Source organism: Gobio gobio (assembly GCF_949357685.1).
Source record: "Gobio gobio genome assembly, chromosome: 18".
NCBI classification, from domain to species: Eukaryota; Metazoa; Chordata; class Actinopteri; order Cypriniformes; family Gobionidae; genus Gobio; species Gobio gobio.
The window spans coordinates 26,805,684-26,829,872 of record NC_137111.1 but is presented as its reverse complement, the minus strand read 5'-3'; the positions used below and the strand labels follow the sequence as shown (position 1 = coordinate 26,829,872).

The 24,189-nt window shown below is 39.0% G+C and overlaps 2 protein-coding genes across 4 annotated transcripts; one reads left to right on the top strand and one right to left on the bottom strand.

Annotated features, from left to right (window-relative positions):
* The first annotated feature begins 1,131 nt into the window (after positions 1-1,131).
* drgx (dorsal root ganglia homeobox) lies at positions 1,132-5,973 on the top strand. 2 transcript variants are annotated; one of them, XM_079841948.1, is made up of 7 exons: positions 1,132-1,281; positions 1,435-1,528; positions 2,019-2,119; positions 2,806-2,907; positions 4,410-4,579; positions 4,666-4,778; positions 4,943-5,973. In XM_079841948.1, exons 2-7 carry the CDS (start codon positions 1,471-1,473, stop codon positions 5,272-5,274), a joined length of 876 nt encoding a protein of 291 aa, XP_079698074.1. In that variant the 5' UTR covers positions 1,132-1,281; positions 1,435-1,470; the 3' UTR covers positions 5,275-5,973. The 2 variants fall into 2 exon arrangements, with proteins under 2 accessions (XP_079698074.1, XP_079698073.1); XM_079841947.1 differs by having other exon boundaries at positions 1,133-1,528.
* Positions 4,317-23,915, bottom strand: cUnh10orf71 (chromosome Un C10orf71 homolog). Of its 2 annotated transcripts, XM_079841946.1 has the most exons (4): positions 23,408-23,915; positions 11,859-21,702; positions 5,816-5,915; positions 4,317-5,238 (listed from the first exon to the last, which is right to left on the bottom strand). In XM_079841946.1, the coding sequence occupies exons 2-3, from the start codon at positions 21,577-21,579 to the stop codon at positions 5,851-5,853; spliced, it is 9,786 nt and encodes a 3,261-aa protein (XP_079698072.1). In that variant the 5' UTR covers positions 21,580-21,702; positions 23,408-23,915; the 3' UTR covers positions 4,317-5,238; positions 5,816-5,850. The 2 variants fall into 2 exon arrangements, with proteins under 2 accessions (XP_079698072.1, XP_079698071.1); XM_079841945.1 differs by lacking the exons at positions 4,317-5,238; positions 5,816-5,915 and having other exon boundaries at positions 10,162-21,702.
* Between the last annotated feature and the right edge of the window lie 274 nt (positions 23,916-24,189).

The following is a 24,189-nucleotide window of genomic DNA, read 5'->3' as shown; positions in this document are numbered from 1 at the left end:
TTTTTTTTTTTTAAATGGTGGTTATATGTGCGCGAGCAGTCCTGTCGCTGGCCGTGGTGCTGAAAGTTTTCTTTTCTTATGAGGCCTCATACGCACACAATTATTCTGTTAGTTAAAAATTAAAAACACCAATTTTTACTCGCACGTGCACTCTAAAGACAGCGCTTTATGACACTCGTTTCAGCTGGCACATATACTGCTGTGTCTCTCCCATTCAGCCTCGTAGAAATCATTTGATCTATAGGTTTGCTCAATCTAAATATATCTCCGTTCCGCCCTATAATAATACAAATGTCAGGAAGTTATATACAGAGCTCGTCCCCCAGTTCCCGATGCATTTTGACGATATCATAACACCAACTTTATTTTCAGCGGTGCATAAATTAATTACACGCATTTAATAACTAAAATATCATTATATTCCCCTCTTAATATCATAAACGTTCTACGCCAGGGAAGCACTTAATAGTGCAGGGGGCCATAACAGGCTATTATCCTTGTGTAATGCTATTAGAGAACCAATTATGCACCATTACACTTGCTTTTTTGCCGTTTATGTGATTTCATCCAATACCGTCCTGCACTTCAAAATTTCAGCTGCTACTCGGAGCCTCATTTCCAGCAGCAGAGGAGCGGCCGTGTCTGCGCGCGGCGTCCCGCGTGCGTTTTAAAAGTAATTGAAAGGGTCCCGCTGCATATCATTTACGCGAGAGTGGGAAATAAATCCTTGGACCCCTTGCTGTGAACAAAATCAAAATTTGGACCTGCGAGCGCGCAGCCAGTGGATTCTCGTATAAAGTGGACCCCTAACCCATATAATGAGCAATTACTGGTCTGACAGCCAATTTTAAATTCAAAAACAGTCATCTAGATTTTTAATATAAAAAGCAACTGTGTAAAAAAAAAGTGCATGGTGCTTGTGCCCGTGTGTTTGTGGTTTGGGAATATGCATGCATCGAGTTAAAGTTACACTTTCGGAGTAGCCTAATGCCTTGGAGGATTTTGACGTTTACCACCACGTGCGCAATCCGGCAAGGCGCGGAGAACCTATCCAAATGTCTTGAAAACGAAAATCTGATTAATTGCAATTACGCGTGAGATTATAAAGGCGAGGGCTGTCATGCTCTAAACAGTCACAAAGACATCTGGTCACTCCCTCTGTGTGCGCGCGAGAGCGAGCGGATAAACTGGAGCGCTCGGTGATTGACGGTGGGAGTGCGATTGCTCTGCTGAGGTTGTGCAGGACACACGACAAGCGCGATTGCGTAAAAACCATCTCTGGTACAGATGCTCTTTTTTTTTTTTTTACTTTATGCACTTCAAGTCGGTTGCAGAGAAGTATTAGTATTGTTTAAAGTAATTTTTTAAGACGCAGATGATTGCAGTAATAGTTGGAGAACATTACTGTTGACGGCCGGTTTTTTGTCTATGCAGAGTGAAATATTCTCCACTCGCAAAACACCGGGAAACATGTTTTACTTTCACTGTCCTCCACAGTTAGAAGGAGAGTGCTGCAGGACCAATACATGTAAGTAGACTGTGCTTCATTTCTTCTGTGAGAAATTGTATCTAAAATTGTAACTTTGTAATCTTTCAGGCCTAACACATAAATACGGAAACGCCTATAATTTATATATTCATGTTACGCATTATATTTCACGATCAAAGATGCTTAATAATGAGCCCATGATTTTGTTTGTTTTATGGCTTTATGGGGTTTAATGTTTTGCCACATGGTAACCTGATCGAGAGCTTGACAGCCGCCCAGCTGAGACTTTCTGTTGCAGTCTGTCTGAGAACAGATGTTAGATGTCATGCCTTTTAACTGGCGTTTTGTTGGTCATGGTTTCTCATTGTGTAAAGTGATCATTCGGGTCTCTAGCAGATTACAATGAATCAACTGTTCCCTGTGAATTAGTCCAAGTGAGAGACAAATGAGGGGAATCATATTTCCTTCCCATTTTTTTTTACACTAGAAATGTTATATTTTAAAAGTGTTGCGTTACTGTTTTAAATAGTGAACACGAATGGGTTTGGGAATCACACCTCTGGAGACTTTGATGACGGTTTTCTGCGCAGAAAACAACGCAGAAACAGGACAACCTTCACTTTACAACAGGTTAGTGAGAAAAAAAAATTAATTTCCATGATAATGTTGCTTTATAAAGTCCTGTTTTTACTACGCGTTCCGCGTGTAAAGTAGCCTAAATGCGCGTAAACATGACAAATACATCACCTTTTGGAAGTAAACTTAGTTTAATAGCTACTAAAGCAAAACACATTTTTTCGTTTAGGCTAATGTTGCCATGGAAAAATGTAAGACCGAAGAAAAAGGCCGAAGAAGAGCATAGGCCTTTAGGCTATTCTGTAAAAATGTTTTCATTTGAACAACATCTTTGTTTTTATCCATTTAAATTGTCGCAACAATTCCTGTCATTTTAATCGCTAAATGCAAAGTTTTAGCCATTTTGGCATCACTTTAATTTTACTTAACATTTTAAGGCAGCAAGTGACCAAACGTCCTGTTTTCCCAGGACATGTCCTGTTTTCAAGTCCTGTCCCTAATATAACAATTGTCTATCCATACAGAGGGGGCATGCTTTAAATGTATTGAAATAATAAGGAATCTTTGAGTAAACTTCGAGTATCTCCTTGCCGGGCAGAGTGTCCTGGTTCTCGAGGCTAATCAAAATATGGTCACTCACCCTAGCAAGTTTTAACCGTGTTTACCCATGAAAAGCGGATATTTCTTTGTGAATCATAATACATTCAAGCAATATGCGAATTAAAAAATATGTTTCGCAGTTGGAGGCTTTGGAAGCGGTTTTTGCACAGACCCACTACCCAGACGTGTTTACGAGAGAAGAGCTGGCTATGAAAATCAACTTGACAGAGGCTCGTGTTCAGGTGAGACACTTTCCACAGCTGTACGAGAATACACCACAAGCGTCCAGAGCACGTTTGGCCAAAGGACGTAAATGAAGCCACTCTGTCATTTCCGTGATGCGCTTTAATAACATCAACATAATGTGGAATATTAGATTAGGTTGATTAATCGGTCATTCATAATTAACTAGTGGTAATGTTCTACACTAATTTGCCCTCGTCTCTAAGGTATAAAAATTGCTTGGATGCACTGCCATTTCCGCGTTTCAGCAAACGGAGAGAGAGAGTGAGGACGCAGTGCTTTTTGAGCAAGACAAACGTTCCAGAGCGCTCGCGCGCACCTGAAACCTCCGATTTCATATTCTGCGGCCTTGCACAACATCCGCGGTAATATCAAGTCGGCCACATGTAATTGCATTCAATGTGTCTGTATGTAATTTCCTGCATTCCAGATTTGCTTTTGGGTTTTCTTCTGAGCTCAGATCTAATTGTAGGAAATATAATAGTTTCCCTTTTGTTCCCCAGGGTCATCTTACTATCGCTTAAAACCAATGACTGCGACGCGATAATGGAATTCGCTGCTGTAAATTAGGGATTGTAAACAAATTATTTCTCTCTAATCGGATTACCCGATTCCTATTATTAAATCTGAACATGAATCGGTCGCAGCATGCAGGGATATTAAACTTACATTATTATTAGGAAATAAATTTTCTGTTTTGTTGTAGTACTATAGTGGGCGCCCGCCGTTTTTAAAGTGTCAATTGGCTTGTGCTGCATTAAGAACAAACTGCAAATTGAGATTAATGGTGCAATTATAGAGCATTCAGTGCTGGGGGATCATGACTTCTAGCTGGAAGGTGCAAGGGTGAGATAATGTTGCCACAATTACATTGTGAATATTGTTGTCCTGCCAGTAAACTGTTGTGTCATATTATGTGGAGAGAGCAGCGGCTATATGTGTGTGGCGTTTTGTTTGCTCGCATCATTGTACCTTTGCACAATGCTGGCCAGGCGGTGGAGATATGGCCGCATTATGCAACCTTTCCCATTCAAATATGATTAATGCGTTAGAGAGCACAGACTTAATCGAATCTGATGTTGTCAAACAATCACTAAATAGAGAAATAAACGACTTCATCATGGTTCTCTCTCAGAAGCAGGGAGACTGTCAGTAGGAAGTCATTAAAAAATGATAATGAAAAATTGCTCAATTAAATGTTGTTATAGGCAATGACCTTCATTCAATTAACGTACAAGAACTTCGCTGCATATGCTCAGCAGTTGTGTTCGTGAAGTTTGACACGAGTCGCTGGCTTGTTAGATTCTGCAGCACATTTTAAAATGTATGCAGCCAACAATTAATATCAATGTGCTTCAAGAGAACCGGGATTAAAGGGATAGCTTACCGGGTACTTTTTTTCTTCTTTGGAACACAGGCTCCTTTTCCACAAAACAAACAAGTCTATGACATGAAAGTGAGACAGAGTTAGACAATTTTACTCATTGGGCTTTCTCTTTAGGTGTGGTTTCAAAACCGAAGGGCTAAGTGGAGAAAAACGGAGAGAGGAACCTCGGACCAGGAGGGAGGCAAAGACCAAATGAGTGAAGGTGCTCCTCCTGCAAGAAACCTCAACCAGTCTCCTGTTGACCATGGCAGAAATAAAAAAGAGCCGATGGAACTACAGCAGAAGTGTGTAGATCATCTTATCAAACGTGATTGTTCACAAACAATATTTCAAAAGAGATGCAATGCCAAATTCTTTCCTTTATCCACAGTATCAACAGAGTGGTGAGTTCAGCTGGACCTTTTTTCCCATCTTGTCTGCCTGGGACTCTGCTGAACACAGCCACTTATGCACAAGCCTTGTCACAAGTGGCAACTTTAAAAGGTAAGACCCGGAATCTACTGGATGTCAACTTTTTTTCTTTCAAATTACAACTGATGTGGGTGAAAACGCAACATAGCTATTGTATGTTGTTTACTAGAATATTTATAACGATAAAGGACATTAACTGCCCCATTATGACACACTATTCCGGTATACCTCATTAGGAAGTCCATTGTGTTCCTGCTGTGTGCCTGACCCAATGGGTCTCTCCTTCCTGCCACCATATGGGTGCCAGAGTAATCGGACAGCCAGTGTCGCAGCCCTGCGGATGAAGGCCAGGGAACATTCGGAGGCCGTTCTTCAGTCAGCTAACCTGCTGGGAGCAGGGTCAACAACCAGGCCCGGAGCAGGTCCAGGGGTCGGTCTGGGACAAATCACCGTTTCGGCAGGAGGAAGCGATTCCAGTCCTAACTCCGGCACTTCTAAGATCACATCATTACGAAGAACTCCAGACAAGCATCTGCACTGCCAAAAGGAGGGTCTGGATCAGAAATGAGGGATCTTGATTGTTTTTTTTCCTAATTGGAGGACACACTTTGGATGAAGGATTTATAATCAAACATTGAATGCCTGCTGCCTCTTTTTCGAGAGCACTGACATACCCTGGACAGGACGGTGTTAAGTGCAATCCCTTATGTATTTTGCGTGTTTGTATGTGTCAAACTAATAATTCAATTGTAATTTTTCCTCTTCTCGTTCACTTTTACTCATGATTCTTGCCAAGTTCGGGGTCTACGCGGGCGCCTGGCGCCGCAATTCGGTTTCAGTGGCGGAATGACTTTTTGAACATGCTGTGTGGCAAAAGAAAACTCCCTGGTTGCCAATGTGAACGTTTAATTTTTCACAATCCACTTTGATGTTTGACTTGTGTACTGTGAAGTCAGGTGATGATAGACATTCTGCATTGTGTCAAGATATATGCCATGCTGAAATATAAATGTACTAATGTGAAATAATATATGTAAGATAATATCAAGGACAGAACTGTATATTAAGTGGTTTGTCATGTTTTATGATATGATCAGGGTAACTCTTACTCATGCTTATGCGATGACAACCGACACCTCTCTTGTCACCACATCTGTACGTCCGTGATAGACTGCAAGAGTCCAGACACTGGTCCTGTTTTGACATGTTCTGTAAAACAATTAAACATGTAGGCAATCATGTACATCTCCTGTTGCCTATTGCTCACACCATCTGGCTATGATCAATTATTAATTGGTTCTCAAGCGGTAGGGCTGAAAAAATGGAAGCAACGGTTGGTCTTATTATTTATTTACCTTAAAGTACATCATGACTTTCTCATATCACATAGCTATTTTACATGCGTCCCATGATGTCAATGATGTGATTGGTGCTAATTATGACATTATGCATTGGACAACAAATCTCAGTTGTCATTAGGGGCTTAGTCATGCTCCTTGTATAAGAATTATTTTTGTAATTTTTTCATAGCAAAACAAACAAACAAAGCCACACTATTTTAGAACATCAGTGCAATTATATGATAGTGAATGAGGAATAGTCATTTAGGAGCATACGAACCATCAAATTGGTATTAAAAGCAAATGCGAGCACCTGTTTTTTTTTAGAGAAAAATATAGCAGCAATATTGAAAAAAGCTACTTAGTTTAAGAACACAACAGTGCTACCTTTGAAAAGGGGCTGGACTGATTAAATTCTTGTCCTTGAGGATTTTCAGGAAATTACTTTGATAGTCAATAACACAATTGAGTAAACTGCACACACATTAGCATTAATAATTGATGCTGAATTATGTATTATCACAAAGTAGTGATTTAATTATTCATGATGTGACACCCTGGTGACAAAGCAGAGCCAGCTAATGTCAAAAGTCTTGCCTGATGAAACGTTGCAGAATGGAATTTGTGTTTTATGGTGGCACAATAATATACGATCTATTAGAAATGTGTGACAATATGACTGAAAATGAGAATATTTAAATGTATACAAATAAGGTTAAGTATGAACAGGCCACAATGTTATTAATTAGCTAGTGTGACAGCATCTGCATATAATACGCAGAATTACTATTAAACATGACATTAAGTGACACTCATTTCATATCTCATAATAATCAGATGGAAGGATTTACTGAATCTACAATAAAATATATTGAAAATAATACACATTCTCCATAATTAGAGTTAAAATTGGTTGTGCCATTTTTAATGATTTTATACATTTTGGATTAACTAGCCTATAGGCTAAAGGTACATCTAGAATATTATTAGGCCTATAAATATTTAGCAAATATTATTAAATAAAGATTAAACCTCATAATAAGTCTAATATTAAATCAGAAGCCTGCTCTAAATGTTTAGTCAGGCCTACAAAGTGGCGAAAAAGCATCTTAGATCACGTGATACCTGTAAAGTCTTACGTTATGACCTTTTCTAGAAATTATCGCACTGCTTGTGGCGCACACATATTATTTATCTCAGCTCAAACAAAAATATTACCTGGTCCAGCTCATAACACGGGCCCATACGAGGTTTCAAACAGGTAAAGACCATAGACTGTAAGATACAGCGCCCTCTAGATCGATCAATTTCCTGATACCTGACTCACGGACAAGTTTTCACTAATCTGCATATTAGATAAGTTTTAATATCTACATTTAGACTTAATATTTTATGTAAAGATTTGCATTTAAATATTTACCTAAAATATTAAGTCTAAAATGTGAGTTAGGACGATTCTAAGGGCCCACACACTTTTGGGGCCCCTTAGAGATCGGTTTTATTAGTAGGCCTAGTAGTAATGTAATTCTAATCTACCAAAGAGTTACAAATAAAGCATAATTATGGCTTATTTCTGCATTTCCAGCAAAAAGCTCCACTCTTGAATGGCTCACGCTCACCAGTAAAACTATGTTCGCTCAAATCCGCTCCGACATTAACTTTCTCTGTACTGTAGGCGACTATACTTGTTGTAGACTTTAAGAAAATGTATTTAGTTTCATATTTATGTTTAAATATTATAATGTTATTTTTTTATTTCATCTATGTTGATTATGAAAAGTGAGCAGCATTAGTAAGAAAGGAGACCTATAATGCGTAATATGTTGGAAGACATGGAGCGGATCAGAAATGATTTTGACCACTTCATTAAGTTTTGTTTTGTAGAAAGCCTTTCTTTAAAGGGAATTTCGCTTTGTATAAATTGCATCTTAATTTTAATCGATGTTACATCAACCAATCACGGTGGCCCAGTAGTGCACAACACAACAAAATTTAAAAAGTATACATAAGTTCACAACACAACGAAATCAAGCCACAACACAACGAAAAAGCCACAATACAAAGAAATAAAGCCACAACATAACGGAATTAGGCCACAACACAACGAAAAAGCCACAACACAAAGAAATAAGGCCACAACATAACGGAATTAAGCCACAACACAATGAAATGAAGCCACAACACAACGAAAAAGCCACAACACAAAGAAATAAAGCCACAACATAACGTAATCAAGCCACAACACAACAAAATAAAGCCACAACACAACGAAAAAGCCACAACACAACAAAAAATCCACAACACAATAAAAAAGCCACAACACTCGGAGTGCGGTAAAGTTAGTTTTCCTTGCATTGTTCTATAGAACAATGCAAGGAAAATCAGGCCCGATTTCCGATCACGTGATTGGATCTGGACATCCCTAATTATAGCTGCATATTTATACTCGAGAATGCTTTGACCCGCGTGCCACGGCGCTAAGGGAACGTCTGCCAATTCCACCAAGTTGAAACATATAATTTACTTTTTTTTTTTATGTTCAAATTCCAATGGTGTGTTGTGCATTACTAAGTCAGTTTTACCAATACAATCAAGCTGTGGAATTTTAACATGGCTGTTTTTAAATGTTAAAAGTAATTTTAATTAATACAAATTATACGTTTCAACCACTTTGTGGAATTGGCAGACGTTCCCTTAGCGCCGTGGTATCAGGTCAAAGCATTCTCGAGCATAAATATGCAGCTATAATGCATGTAGGTTATTTTAAATTAATATTTAATGTCGATAAACAATGGTTAACCTACTGTTAAAACTAATTGTGGTATTGATATCTTTGTAAGATTGCAGTTTCTATAATTCTATAGAACAGTGGCAACTTTACCATGCTCCGAGTGCCCCCTAGTGGTTGGGAGCATTTCCGTTGTGTTGTGGCTTGATTTCGTTGTGTTGTGGCTTTTTCGTTGTGTTGTGGCTTGTTTTCGTTGTGTTGTGGGTGGATTCCGTTGTGTTGTTGCTTTTTCATTGTGTTGTGGCTTGATTTCTTAGTGTTGTGGCTTGTTTTCGTTGTGTTGTGAACTTATGTTTGCTTTTTATATTTTGTTGTGTTGTGCACTACTGGGCCACCGTGACCAATTCCCTGGATTTAATAAAAAATAAGCAAATATAGCCGGCAATATAACTGAGACATGGAGGCGCCGGCGCGATTAATAGCATTGCGCGTGAACTGGAGCGCATCTCACAGACATGAAAAATATGTCACTTGAAATGTCTACTTTTAAACGAAACAATTCAAAACAAAAAGAAATAGGCTACTCTCTGATTATGTAATGAAATGTGCATTTCTCTCGTGGAATGAGTGTGCTCGCGTAATAGGTCAGTATTAGATTTCGGAAAGCTTGGCTTGTATGTTTGGTGCGGAATGGGTGCGCTAGGGGGCCCAACCTCATAGGGCCCAAAATTGCTAGCGGCTCCCCTGATGACAGCCATGAACATATTAGCTACTCGGAAGTAGGTCGTTTTAGGGGTGGGGCATGCTTATTCTAGACAGCTTTTGATTGCACGTTCAGGATGAGTCATTAATATATCTAGAAGAGAAAGACTGTACATTTTAAATGACATGAATCTTAAACTCTTAGGCTATTTTTGCATTGGTCAATTGAGCAATTAATTATTCTGTATAGTACATTTGGGCATTTGTGGAAGAAGTGTGTTCATCTAATCCTGTCGATTGAAGTGCAAATTATGTTGTATTAAATTTATTAAATATGATGTATTTTTTATTAGATAAGTAGTCCATGGGAAATTTTGAAATTGGGTTTAATACCCTCCATCATGAACAACAAGTCCTTGCAATGATTATAAAAATAACTCATGAAAACCAGGCAAGATGTTGGTCATGGCGATCACAGTTTTCTTGTATCTAAACCTAAAACATGTTTGCTGCTCATACATGACCTGTAATCCTCTCTATGCTTTTCTCAGCCAATAGAAATACTATTGTAAGTGCACATTGCATCGGCTGATAAAGATGTCTCCACTTTGAGAAAACCCAACTCAGGGGAAAAATCAATTTAGACACTGTTGCTGTTGTTAATCTTTTTTTTTCTTTTCCAAAATGAATTCTCGCACAGCAAGCAAACAGAAAAACAAATGGCCTGTGATGGTTTTAAGTAATTTAGTGTTATTGTAGTAATATTTTTAGAAGATTGTTCGTAACATTCATTGCACGTGGATTATTGATTATTCAGTGCAGTAATTCATTCTATTATGAGAAGCATTGTTACATCAAATTAACTGGAGAGAGGCCAAGCAAGCCTAAAAAACCCTAAACTAAACTAAATAATGACACAAATCATTTGTTTCAAATTCTGTTTGAATGAAGTTAATGAGTTCTTTTGTTGCATTAATGATACATTGTCAGTGAAGTCATATCCAAACTCTGGTGCTCCAGTTGTTTGAGATATGGGCCTCCTGCACAGGTCAAGATATGGTCAACATTTGTGCAGTTATCACAGCTGCCCGCACTTATGTAAAAAAGAGATCAATAAGTCTGAGAAAGATAAGACGGAAATATTGTTAATGGATCTGATGACACTATGATTTTCATACTTGGTGCTGAATATTTATTATGCCCACTGGAATTACTGCAGAACGTAAAAGAAAACAGAACTTTTAAAACAGTTATCAGCCAGATTTCTTAGGAAGCATTAGACAAATAGATATGTTTAGAGATAGTTTGTAATATATAATCGATTGATTCTTGAGAATATAGTTTGTACATACAATGTGCAATGCACCCTATGTCCACTAGAGTGGTCTATTGTGCAGATACTGAAATCACTCAAACCCACAAATATATCAGTCTGTAAAATCACAGAAAATGAGGTAAAGAGAGCAACAAAGCTCATTTTCAAGTTTGTTACATCAGTTAATACCTGCATTTTTTAATGCATTAACTTTTTAATAGATTCGGTGTGAGAAAACAGCAGCCAGCCAATTTTTTTTTATTTCAAATCTTTCTTTAATGATGATGTAATGAGCTTCTGAAAGACTGTAAAAGTAGTACATTGCAAGTAGTTGTTTATAAGGCAATCATTTCATAGTCATACATCATCAACCATGGCAAGGTAAAGACAGACCACCCCTTTCTAATATGCAATCTGCCAAAGCACATCAAGGGAAAAGTTGGCACTTTATGGCACAAGTATAAACCTTCATAGTGTACAATTTTCATGCATATTATGGGCCATTTGGAAAATCTGATTTTCAAAAAAAAAAAACGTAACAGCTTAACAAAATGATCAATGAAGGTTCTGACTGGGTCTGAGGACGAGGCTGTAGCATTAAGCACTAAAATGTGCTCTGTGTGGGCATGGTCTTTGATGTATTATGAGCAAGTGCACTGCAAAATAATTTTCAGCTTAACATAATTAATTGGAATGCTTCATAGTTCTTCCCTTAACTTTTTCTGACAATAAAGAGCACCCTTCCCCGGGCTCTTTCCGGTTACCTCAGCTACAAAACACAATGCAGTTTAACAGCAATCCTTAAATACGAATCGAAAACAGTTTTAAGAACTCATTTAACTTATTTAAAAATCACAGTTCAATAGCTTAGATATACAGTCATGTACTGTAACTTTAGATTTGTGTACAAACAGTATTTACCTATCTAAACGACTTTACTCGTCATGTGCTCTCCATTGCAAAGTCCTCTAATTCACTCATAGATATAATATCTGTGTGTCTTTCATTGGTGTTAATGCTGTTTTCCGCATTCTGCGGATAAGCATTCTGTCTCCACAGTTCGTTACCTGTCTCAAGCATATCCTGTTCGTCTGTTAATGCAGCCGGTGTTGACATTTCAGACGATGACCTCAAGGGTGGTAATGAAGACGCAGCCATTGGCAGAAACCCACGATACAGCATGTAGGGAGCGTTTAACATCTCCACTGATGCTGGCTGCGTTAGGGCACCCTGAGACCTCTGACGGACATTCAACTGTACGTATTTACCAGTTTCTGGGTCATAAAATGTCTTTGTCTTAACCGGTAATGGGACGTCCACCATAAAGTACTGCCCTGAGTTTGGGTCTTGCAAAAGCTTTCTCTGTGTCATGGGGAAAGGTTGGGCAACTATACTGTGTGTTGGGTGGGTGTAATTTGGCTGGATGTCATACTGTGAAAGAGGAGGTGAGGCTTGTACCGCTAGATGTGTTGACAGTATTTCCGAAGGTGAAGAGGGCACATCGGCGACATCTCTGATTGATTTGGACTCTAGCTGTTCTTGGTTTTCAGGCGGCATCTTGGGGGTCTCTGCCTTTTTCATACGCCTCGTTGTAAGTCTTTGTGCTCGTCGAAGAGCTTTTTCAGATTTGGGGGGCACCGCTGGAGGTTTACCCAGTGGCCTCATATCACTACAGGCTGATTCTGGCCTGTCATAGCAGGATGACTCTGGTCGTTCATAGCAGGCAGATGCTGGCCTTTGGTAGGTGTCTCTGTAGGTTTCAATCTTGGGCATGAAGGCCAAACTTATGTCAGCCACATCTGTGAGGCTCGCTCTACAGTTCTCCATATCCTCTGACATTGTACTGATGACAGAATGAGTTTCTTCTTCATCAAAAAGTTGGCTTCTTCTCTGATGGCTCTTTGATTGTTTTGTTGTGTATTCTGCTGAGGACAAGTTGTTGTGGAGCGTCACTTTATGGGGCTGATGGACAGCCATAGCTGGTTCATGTAAGACTGGAGGGTTAGCAGGCTGTTTGGGGGGAATTTCATCTTCTCTCTCTGAACCGCTCAAGTGTTCCTTTGGTGAGCCAATCCTGAATTCATCAGAGAATGACCTGTGAAAGCATGGCTTGACGGTTTTGGTCACAGAAGACGTTCTCATGGTATTATCCTTTACTTTGAACAGGATGGGTTTCCCCATCGCTGGAGAAGAAGAGTTGGATCGCGGTCCTGTTGCATTAACTTTACCATAGTCTGTTAGACTCTGCGAAAACAGACTATCTTCCTTTTTCTCTTCCTCTGATTTTTCGGAGTCTTTGTTTTTAGACATTTTGAGACTTGGAGGAGGTGGTTCACTTGTTTCCTTTGGCTTTAGTTCAGTGTCAAGAGCATTCACTGTGTAGTATTGTAGTTCTTCCATTTCTTCAGGTGGTGATGCCATATTTACTGGGTTGTCTGAAAGTTTTACAGTGCTAGACGAAGGCAAGTTGGCAAGGGATTCTTGTCTACGAGAACGAGAAATATTGCCCTTTTCAGTTGTTTTGTCATGAGTCAGTTGTCTTGATCTGCTTATTGTACCTTCAGCTTGCAGTGGTGCAGTATTTGCACCTTGGGAATTCTTGGGTTGATACAATTTATTTCTTTCTCCTCTATTTGGATGCTCCATGAAAGCTGGTTTAGTGTTTGATTCCTTATGATTTGCTAGAGCCTTCGGTTGGCTGCCCATTGATGCGGCTCCATCTTGTGAACCTGCAGCTACCAGTGATAAAGGTTTTGGTTGAGCTGTACTCATGCTGGGATTCAAATGATTGTGTTTTTGAGATAGGGTCTCTTGATCTGTTTGTTTGTTCAATCGCGCTGGTGTTTGCTTGAGATTTTTACCTTTCTCCCTTGAAATGATCTCTCTTTTAGACTCTTCCCCTGCATCTGGCACATTTACAAGTGAATCTTTATGAATTCTTAAAACTGACTGATCATAACTGTTGTAGAACTCCAGTTTGGGGTATATATCACGCTCTTTTGTATCATCTTCAGCAGAGATAACTTTCAATCTAGCATAGTCTGCGATAGCTGATATTTCTGGTATAGTCCCCTTCTTGTTCCTCTGTGTAGCCTCTGATTTGGATAATATATCTTCTTTACTTGTGTCCTGTTGACTTAACTGAGAATTCTCTTGTTCATAACTTGCACTTCCTTTTGTTTCTGGGACAAAACTATTCCCAGGCTGATACTGGTTTGTATTAGTCCATTCAGTCTGTTTTGTCTCCGTAGCTTCAACATGTCTTTCTTTCTTCCCTCTGACACTGCTTCTGTTTTCATTACCTTTAAAATCATCATCATTTTGTCCACTCAGACATAACACAGGGTCTTCTTTCATTCTTTTGTCACTGCTCAGTGTTGGTTGTTTATTATCATAGACATTTATCTCTTGTTTACGAACTGGTCCTTGACTGGTCTTTTCTGATTTACTTGGACCATCTTTCTTAGGGGGTGTGATTTCTTTACCAACATCATATGCGTGTTTTGGTTTCGTTTCACTGGTCCTTTTAATTTTATCCACAATTTTGAGTTCATTTTGGGCTGTAAGGGTCTTCACTGGTAACTTCTTTTGCTCTATAAATTCTTTTTCACCCACACGATCAGTCACGACAGCTCCTTTCAGATTTTCCCTCTTTATCACTTCATGTTGGTTTTTGTGGCCTGCCATGAATTCTTTGTTTGATGATACTTCCTCTGTAGACACTTTTATGCCCTCTAAGTTATTTTGTGGGACTTCAAAAGAGGCCTGGTCTTGTTTTACAACAGTACACACATCCTCACCAATACTGCTAACTTTATCCTTATAATTATTAACATCTGTGGCAGCGGCATCTTTTGAAACCATCTTCATCCTGTTTGTAATTTCATTACCCATTTTAAATTCAACTTGTAACTTTTCTTGTGCCCTCTTCTCCCCCAAATCCCCCTTTCCATTCTTTTGCAGAGTTTGAGCATCTTTGTTTGAGACAGGCTCTTGTTTCATAGCTATTGTAGAATCCTCTTGTTTTGTCTCATGTGTAGTTTTCTGAACTTTTACGTTAAATGTTTCTCTTCCATTTATTTTAGTCTTATGCGGCGTAAATGTATCAGTATGATTGAATATTTTGTCTTCACCTTCCACCATTTGAGGCTTCTTTTTAGGTGTTGTCCATCCGGGAATTGTACTTTCAGGGAGTTTGTTGCTGACTGTATCCTTTGCCATGGAGAAATTAGAAATGGGTGCCTTTACAACTTCAGTCTTTGTTGCTCTTGTTGATTCACTCATTATTGCAGGTTGTTTAGTGGTTAGGGATATATTCTCAGTTTTCTTTGGGGACTTTCTAGAATTAGATACATCATCAGTAATGTTTTCTATCATCCTCAGACTTTGCGTTTTCTCAGTGTCTCTCACTTGCTCTTCAACTTTCTTTTCCTTTGACTCAATATAATTTCTCCTACTTTGCCCTGATGGGTCAATATTATGAGTATCTCGATCTTGTTGTTCAACATTTTCTATATCTTTTGGTATTAGGATGGCATCACTTGTAGAAGGAACAAGCTTTGGTATATCGTTTCCTGTACTCTTTTGCTTTTCAGCCATGTTGTTGGAACAAGTTATTGAAGGGATATCATGTTGCAATTGCTTGATTTTGCTCTCATTCTCTTTTAAAGGTTGACTTGTAATGGATGCCTGCTGAATGGGTGCTTGTCTTGTGTCATCTGGATGTGTTTGGGTGTTATCTAAGCTTTTCTCTTTGGATGCCAGAGTTTTGTTCATTCCATGTTTCATTGGTTTGTGTGACAGGTGAGTTTCAGTCTCCTCCCTTTCTTTTCTTTCTCTCTCATCCTGTATATGTTTTGATGTGAGATGAACGTGATCTCTGACTGAAAGCCCATATTTAACTAAGAGGTCCTCATATGATGTACTGATTCTTCCTATGTCACCAGGCAGTTCACATTTTCCAGTCTTGTCTTCTTTTTTGCTTTGTTCAGCAGGTTTAGTCATAGCTTTTTCAGAATAAGTATACTGGCATCCATACAGCTTTTTTTTCTCATCATGCTGAATTGTTTGTTTTTCATTATGGATTGCAGGTGGATTATGGGGAGTGGAGTTTTCGGTCTTGACTGCGGCTGTCAAATGACCTGACATCAGCTCACTTGGTGATATTTCACGTCGATGCTTTGCAGATTCCTTGTTAGTGTGTACATCCTCTGGTGAGCTTGTCATACCTATTTGTTTATCTTCTGAGATTCTGGAAGGCTGGTAGTTTTTATTTTTTATATCTGCCACTGTTGTCCCACCATCTGGAATAAACGTTTCTTTCTTCATCTCTTTATCATCTGCTAGATGTTTGTCATTCTGCCTTTCTATAGCCAAAGGTTTATATTTTACATTCTCGCCCTTCTTTTCTGAGACTGCTTTCTGATTATCTTCAATATGAAGAGGTTGTTTCTCCATTGCAGGCGGTTCACATTTTCCAGTCTTGTCTTCTTTTTCTTCAATGTTTGAAGACACTTCAGTCTGTCTGTGAACATCCTCATGCTCTTTTTCTGCTTTGTCGTTTTTAATACGAAAGCTTTCATCCTTCACACATCTCTCAGTTTCAACAGAACTCTCCTCATCTTTTTGACAGTTACTTGACACACAAATACTGTAGATCATAGGTTCATCATCTGATGCTGCTTCTGTTGTTCTTGACACACAAATACTGTAAATCATGGGTTCCTCTGCAGGCTCCTCTTTGCTAGGTGTAAGAATGGTGATGTTTGATTTATCTGATGTGGATTCTACATTCTGCGTTGAAACAGGCTGTGCATTGTTCCTTTGAGTTGCACCCTTGTCTACTATTACTTTATGCTGGGAGAAAGCATTTGGTTCTAGTTTGTCTTCAGCTGCTTTTTTGGATTCGGAGTTGCCCGGATTCACTTCTTGAGACTCTTTTATGGACTTGTTTTTCTCATGTGATATTTCTAATGGTCTAGGAAATCCTTGTTCTTTTTGTTTGGGGCTTGCACTTTCTGTTATTTTCTCTCTGTGTTGACTGTTATTTACTGCTTCTGAATTGTTATTTATTCTTGACATACTCTGATGGCTTCTAGGGAGATCATTCTTGTCAAATGAGAGCAGAGTCTTTGTATTTTCATCATCTTGAGGGTGTTCTTTTTGCTGACAGCTTTCTTTTGCTTTAGCTGATGCCATTTGTGTTAGTGATTGTTTATTCGTTCCTGGTTTTGTCTGACTCTCTACCATTTGGTTTGCAGAGGTAGTTTCCACTGCTTTTACTTGTGAAGTATTATTTTGTTGCTTAGCCAAGTCATTTTCCTTTGTTATATTGTTTTTGATTATTAATGCTTGTCCATCTTCGTTATTAAAAGGTTTTAGTGTTTCTGGCTCCCAGGTTCTTTGTGAGGCATCACTGATCCCCGCATTTTCGGCAGATGATGCCTCTGAATTTGAACTGTCCCCAGAATTATGTTTGTAGTTTCTATTTATAAGCTTCTCTGCATCTCCACTCAATGTATTGGTTTGAAGGTTTGAGGTGAGCTCTGATTTGGCAGGTTCCATTAGTCGTTTAGCAGGTGGAATTCCATTTTTAAACTTCATGTCACTTGATGAGGATGTCAGTTGACTAGCTGTAATCTCAGAGCTATTTTTGATTGGTTCATTTTTAGACTGCTCCACGATGGCATTAATCCTACTTTTATGATGTACATTAGGTTCCTCAACTCTAAGTGTGTTTCTGTCCAATCCCAAGAGAGAAGTTTTATTCAAACTGCTGTTAGATTTTGTAGTCTCTGTGCTTGTAACTTGTAAGTCTTTTTTGCTTTGTTCAGCAGGTTTAGCATTTTCAGAATAAGTATACTGACATCCATACAGCTTTTCTTTCTCATCATGCTGAATTGTTTGTTTTTCATTATGGATTGCAGGTGGATTATGGGGAGTGGAGTTTTCGGTCTTGACTGCGGCTGTCAAATGACCTGACATCAGCTCACTTTGTGATATTTCACGTCTATGCTTTGCAGATTCCTTGTTAGTGTGTACATCCTCTGGTGAGCTTGTCATGCGTATTTGTTTATCTTCTGAGATTAAGGATGGCTGGTAGTTTTTATTTTTTATATCTGCCACTGTTGTCCCTCCATCTGGAGTAAACGTTTCTTTCTTCATCGCTTTATCATCTGCTAGATGTTTGTCATTCTCCCTTTCTATAGCCAAAGTTTTATATTTTTCATTCTCGCCCTTTTTTTCTGAGACTGCTTTCTGATTATCTTCAAAATGAAGAGGTTGTTTTTCCATTGATGGTGGCGATCCATTCTTGGGATGATCGTTGTGTGTTTTAATTTGTTCTTTGTTCTGGGTTACGCTGGAATAAGTGATATCTTGAAACAAGTGATTCAGCTTGTCTGCTGTGATTTCCTTCTTAACAGCGTTACCTTCTTGACCATTGTTATTGATAGTCACACTTGTTTTTGTTGAATTTCTTGCAAGAATGCCTTGTTTGGCAAGTCCCTTTTCTTTAATCGCAGATATTTCCTTTTGAGCATGTGCTTTCAATTTCGATGTCAGTATTTCTTGTTTGCTTTGGCCTCTTTCCTTGTTAGAAAACACTCTTGTTGTGACCTTGTCCGTATCTTTACTCATTATTCTGTCTTTTCTGTCAGTGCTAATATTTGTTTCATTAGTATTGTGGAAATCCTTTCTTATATAGCCAGGTGATGGACTTGTGACATCCTGCACTTTGTATCCTTGTTGTTCTTGCTCTTTTACAGGCTCTGAAATGGTTAGTTTATCAGCTGTATCATATTTCATTTGATTTTGTGAGTGTTCTGATTTCGCCAAAACAAATGTATTATCCTTCAGTCTCCTTGCTTGCTCATTATCTCTGATGGCAAGGATATCATTGATGCTGAACCTGTCGTCGTGTTTAGTTTTATTATTTTGATCTGAGGTGTAAATTGGTACGATTGAATCTTTATCCTGCAAACCAGGATTTGGTGCACCGTTGTTGGTGGAAAACTCATTGTGGTTTATGTGTAGGGTACTTGACGATATATTGGACATTTTATAACTCTTGGCAGCAGTTTGTTCCATCATCTCTGATTGTTTCTGTGTCCATACACTTTCCTTAGTGTGCCTATCTTCACTTGTTGATGTCATGTGCCACTGTTTGTTAGGCTCATACTTATATGGCTGATATGAGTACAATCCTTCATTCTTTTGATCTTTATGGCCTTGTAAATGTGCATGATCTCTCTGATCAAATGTATTGTGCGTTGTCATACTGTTATAAAAAGCAGTTTGCTCTGGTACGCCTTTAACAAGATCATTGTTGACATTGACGCTTTGTAATCCACAGTAGACTTCATTTAGAGGAGATGTTTTGTTCTGGAGACTGTTTCTTGGTATTCCGTATGATTCAGTAGGCTTTGAAAATGTCTTTAATTGTTTGTCATGTACAGATGTATCACTGTAAGACGTTTTCCTGGGAGATATTGTGTCTTCTCTGACCTCTTTCTCTTCCTCTTTTGCAAGTCGACCGAGTTTTATGTCTTCATTGACTTTCTGCATGTACGTTTCCTTTCGGATAGGATAACTGTCGTTGGCAGAGTATTGCTTGGCGGTGGCCTTCCTCTGTTTGTCCATCTCAATCAGCGCTGCTATTTCTCCTCCAAATGGCCGTGATTCTGATCTTCTGTTTGTTTCCTTGACAGAACCAATATGGTCCCAAGGATATCTTTCTTTAATGGCCTCGTTTTGGCTATATTCAATAAATGGTTTTCTTCCAGAGTCCTTTCTTTGTTTTAGATCATTTTGACTCATGTTATCGCTCTGACCGTATCTCTCTGATGTCTGAGCAGGCATAGAATGTGTCAGTGGGTAAGCCTTTGGAAGCGCATTTGCTATTTCTGGCCTAGCAGGACTAAAAGTACAGTTGAGATCTTTTAATTGACCTTCTGAAGTCAGAGAGCTTTTACTCTGTGCTGAAAGATTGTGTGTTGAGAGCTCTGTGTTAGCCAGCGGATCTGTGCTGTGAGAGTGCCCTTCTGAACTTCCACAGAACGATTTGTAATTTGCGACTCCGTCCTGAATTTGAGGTGAAGCTAATGTCAAATTATCATATGATCCAAAGCCATCGGTATAATCTTTAGGGGTGATAGGGGCAGCACTGGGATCTCGGATTAGATTACATGAGGCCCGTGCATCCGTTCCAATAAAATTCTCCTGAGCCATTTCTTGGGATACAAGAATATCCGAAAATCTGGATTCACGACCCTCCAGCTTTGAGGTCTGCTTATTTCGATCTGTTATTTCTAGACCTTTGAATCTAGTTGGACTGTATGTACTCTTGACTCTTTTTCGGTTGTCTTTGAGGTTGAACAGCAAACTCGAAGCTTTGGATTTGTAGCTGTCACGCAGATGTTTGGCATCAGTCTGAAGTTTAGGGTCAGTTTCACCCTGAGAAGAATAATCTGAAACAGAAGGAGTGTGTGCAAACTGCAGGATCTCAGACGTCTCTGTTTCTTGTCTTGTGTGAATAACCGGTGTGAGGAGCTGAGTGATGTTGAACGGCGTCACACTGCTAGGCAGTGTGCTCTCGACCACTACCTCGTGTGCAACTTTGTTATTGCTAAACAAATTAGAATCCGACCTATATGTTCTCTCATTAGTAGGTGAGACCGTGGAGGGTCGGTTGCCTGGAAGTTTGTTCCTTACAAAGTTATTGTTTTTCTTCCAAGGTGGATAGTTGGAAGCCATCTCAGATTCACACCTCTTCTCAATCGCTGAGGCTTTCTGGATGACCGTGGACCTGGAGCGCTGACTGGCCACAACGTCCTGAATTTGTCTCTGATTGAAGTGTCGACTTTCGCACAGAGAGTTCGGAATTCTGTGGTTGTCTTTCAGCTCTTTGTACATGGGAGAATCGTACCACCTTGGGAATTCGCTAGCTGACATAAACCCTGACACATTCCTACTTTCGAAGGGGAACCTGTTGTACTCTTCCCACAGCTGGAACGGACTGAATTCGCTATGGAAAAAACAGTTTGTGTTCAATGTCTTTCTTTTTGAAGATTTCATCAGGACTGTTGTGTCCATCTGGGCCACTGCGGCAGCCACGTCGGATGTGTAAAAATGGTTTCTATAAGACTGAAAGGGTCCTGACTTAAAATTCTGATGGTATCCTGAGAACTCTGAGAGTTCTCTCTGGATGCTTAGCATAGCCGATCTGTCCCATGATTCACTGCCAAAGTCTCTATACCTATCCCTTGCCAGAATAACGTCACATGTCCCGCTGTCGTTGTAACAATCCCCTGAACTAAAGGCTTTAATTAGAGATGACACTCTAGATGCGCTCCTGCTCTGCTGCCACGTCACCTCCTTGGAGCCATTGTTCATATAAGACAAGTCTCCATCCCTAAAAGCCTGTTCCTGATGGGTTACATCCGTGTAGGAATGCTGGAATGTTGAGGCCATCTGGGACTGTACTTCTGCCTCCCCATATTGCTGAACCCCATATGAAAATGTCTCCTGGGAGACTGTCTTTTGCTGGGTTTCCTCTGCAAAAGCCTTATGTCGTTCAGTTGGAGATGAGGGGAATTCTGAATCATTGTAAATGGCCTCCTCTCCAATGCACAGGCTCCTGAAGGCACGGTCGGTAAGGTTGCTGACCTCCCTGTCCGTGTCATCCATAAAGCTGCCGCTGCTGGATGTGTCACTGAAGCCATCTGAGTATTTGTGGTGGCTCTGCATGCTTCCCCGCTGGCCTGTGTGGCGCTTTTCCAGGGAGCTCATTTCACGCACTTACTCTCATGGACAGGGCACAGTTGTCCCTGTCAGTCTTGGAGATGGCTGACGCAGGGTGTCTTGCATTTAAGTAGTTCACCTTCTAAAAGGTGATCAAAATGCCTTCCTTTCCTGCAAGAGTAGCAGAGATTTCATAAGCTTGCAGTTCACTGTTGTTTTCAACAAAGTTCTCGCAAATCACAATGCTATTGCTGAGTAATTCAGATGTCTACTGCACAATTGACATTTTATAAAGTATGACATCCAAACTGTTGAGCTGCACCTTGCATACTGCACATTCATATCACGTGAAGTATATTTAGAGATGGAAACTGCTTCCCATTCTTTCACAGGATCACATACGAACCTTATCTGACTTGCTTACATGCACGTGGCTTTCATATGGTAGTATTGGTAGAATTATAAAGCATTTGGTTCAAGCATTGTATCCATGGAGGTTGAGGAGATTCCCCCCTTCCATATGTAAAGAGCTTTGAGTTCCAAGAAAAGCACTATATTAATGTAACAAATTATTATTGCTATTATCCAGTATTAGATCATTTAGCTTTTTGTATGTTTGAAGCAAGTAGAACCGTTAATTTTAAACATTTGACTTTACATATTACAATAGAATGCATAACACATTATTACAGTTGTGACAATTGAAAAACAACACTAAATTAGGGCTGTAAAATCGATTAATCGCGTCTTACATACAAATCTGTGTTTACATAATATATACACACAGAAATATATATAATATATATAAATATAATAACACACACACACACACACACACACACATATATATATATACACACACACATATGCAATTTAATCGATTTTACTGCCCTAGATTAAATATGGATACTATTTAAGCTTCTTATGCAGAGCAAGATTTAGTACAACAAATGTAATGACAATTATTTCTAAATGCTTTGTTAATTCTGGGGAATAGATATAAATACCCCCTACATTACTTTGGTTACAAATTTAAACAAAAATAAATAAAATTCCCTGATGCTTTGAAACATGCACGATTTTAGTGAGAATAACTTTTGAATACCCTTTGCTTTGTGTTGATCTAGTATGGGTCTAGTATAGATACACATATACTTTATTAATCACTTAAAGAGTTGTTTGTGTTGTCTGAATGATTAAAAACAGCGTAATGGTTCTCAGTTTAAGCTTTAGATGAAACTTATATTGTTGATATATTATCGTTTTTAACAGAAGCAAAATAGGGTATTTGTTTGAAGGCGATTTGTATAGTCCACATAACTCTTTTATTCTTGTCCCTGCCTGCCCTGCCTTCACAGAGCAGCTACTTTCATACACCACTGTAACCGCCATAGATACATCCCCTTAATAATCAGAGTAGTGCTCATCTAATAAGACGATAACATCTGGCACCCCTACATTTTTAACATTTGGTTACATCTTTGCTTTTTATAAGTAGTATAAAAACTTAACAATAAATAGTATTTAGGGTTGAACCGCATGTTCATCATATGTTTTATTAAAGATAATTTAATTAATTAATTAATTAATTAATTAATACACTTATAAGTATCATGGTTTCTCTGCAATATATCAAAGGTTGGATGCTGAATCACTTGAATCAAATTTGTTTAGCGTTGCAGTTATTCTTTACTGTTTGAAATTCGTTTTTTGGAGTATGGTACTCATATCCACAAATAATAACACATTTAACATATTCTATATTACTTTAAAACATATAATAATAAGCAACACATTTTCCGTTTGATATTTTTATAACAGCTTGCATAAACTATATCCATGTAACAATCTGAACTCAAGTGAGTTTTTTTCTTACCTTTTGCTCTTATATCTCATTTTTTAGTGGAGAAAATATTTCTTGCGCTTCAGAAAGAAGCCATTCCTTATCCGTAGCATACTATATGTGGCAAACAGCAGCAAAAAGATCTCTGAGATTCTCTACAAAAACACTTTTGCTGGGTTCTCCTTAAAGTTGACAAAGAGCAGATGTAAAGGCCACTTTGTGCAAGGGCCCCGGCGGGGCTAAAGCAACGAGGGTTCAGAAGCAGAAACACGCTGAAATAGCAGTTGCATCAGGCAGAGACGATCGAGCTGGAAACATGGGATGATGGCTTGAGACAGCACACGTATTGGAATAACCATGTGGTGTCAAGTGTCAAGCAGATGAAAAAAAAAAAACAAGCCTGTAATTCTGTTGTGCCGTGCCAGGCCTTAATCTTCAAAATTACATTTGAGCACCATTGGCGTTTATAATGCCAAGAGAAAAAGGGAAAACAACTCTTGTTTGTGGCATGACATGTATCCACTTGTGGAGTTGTTGTGGTGGATAGAATGCATCTAACCAGATGAACATGTGCCCACGGTCTAAAAATAGCTTGCTGCTTCACTAACAAGTGTCACCCACTTCTTTTGGCTGAATCGTGCCTTAGACTTGTCAACAGATGATATCTGATCCCTCTTTGGGATTTTAAGAGTTAAAACTTTCCATTCATCCTGTATTTTTATCCCAATTTTATAATTGTACTTAATTTAAAACAAGTAACTGTCGGTTATTAAGGTCAGAGAACATTTTATGAGCCGCACAATCTCTGTTGCCAA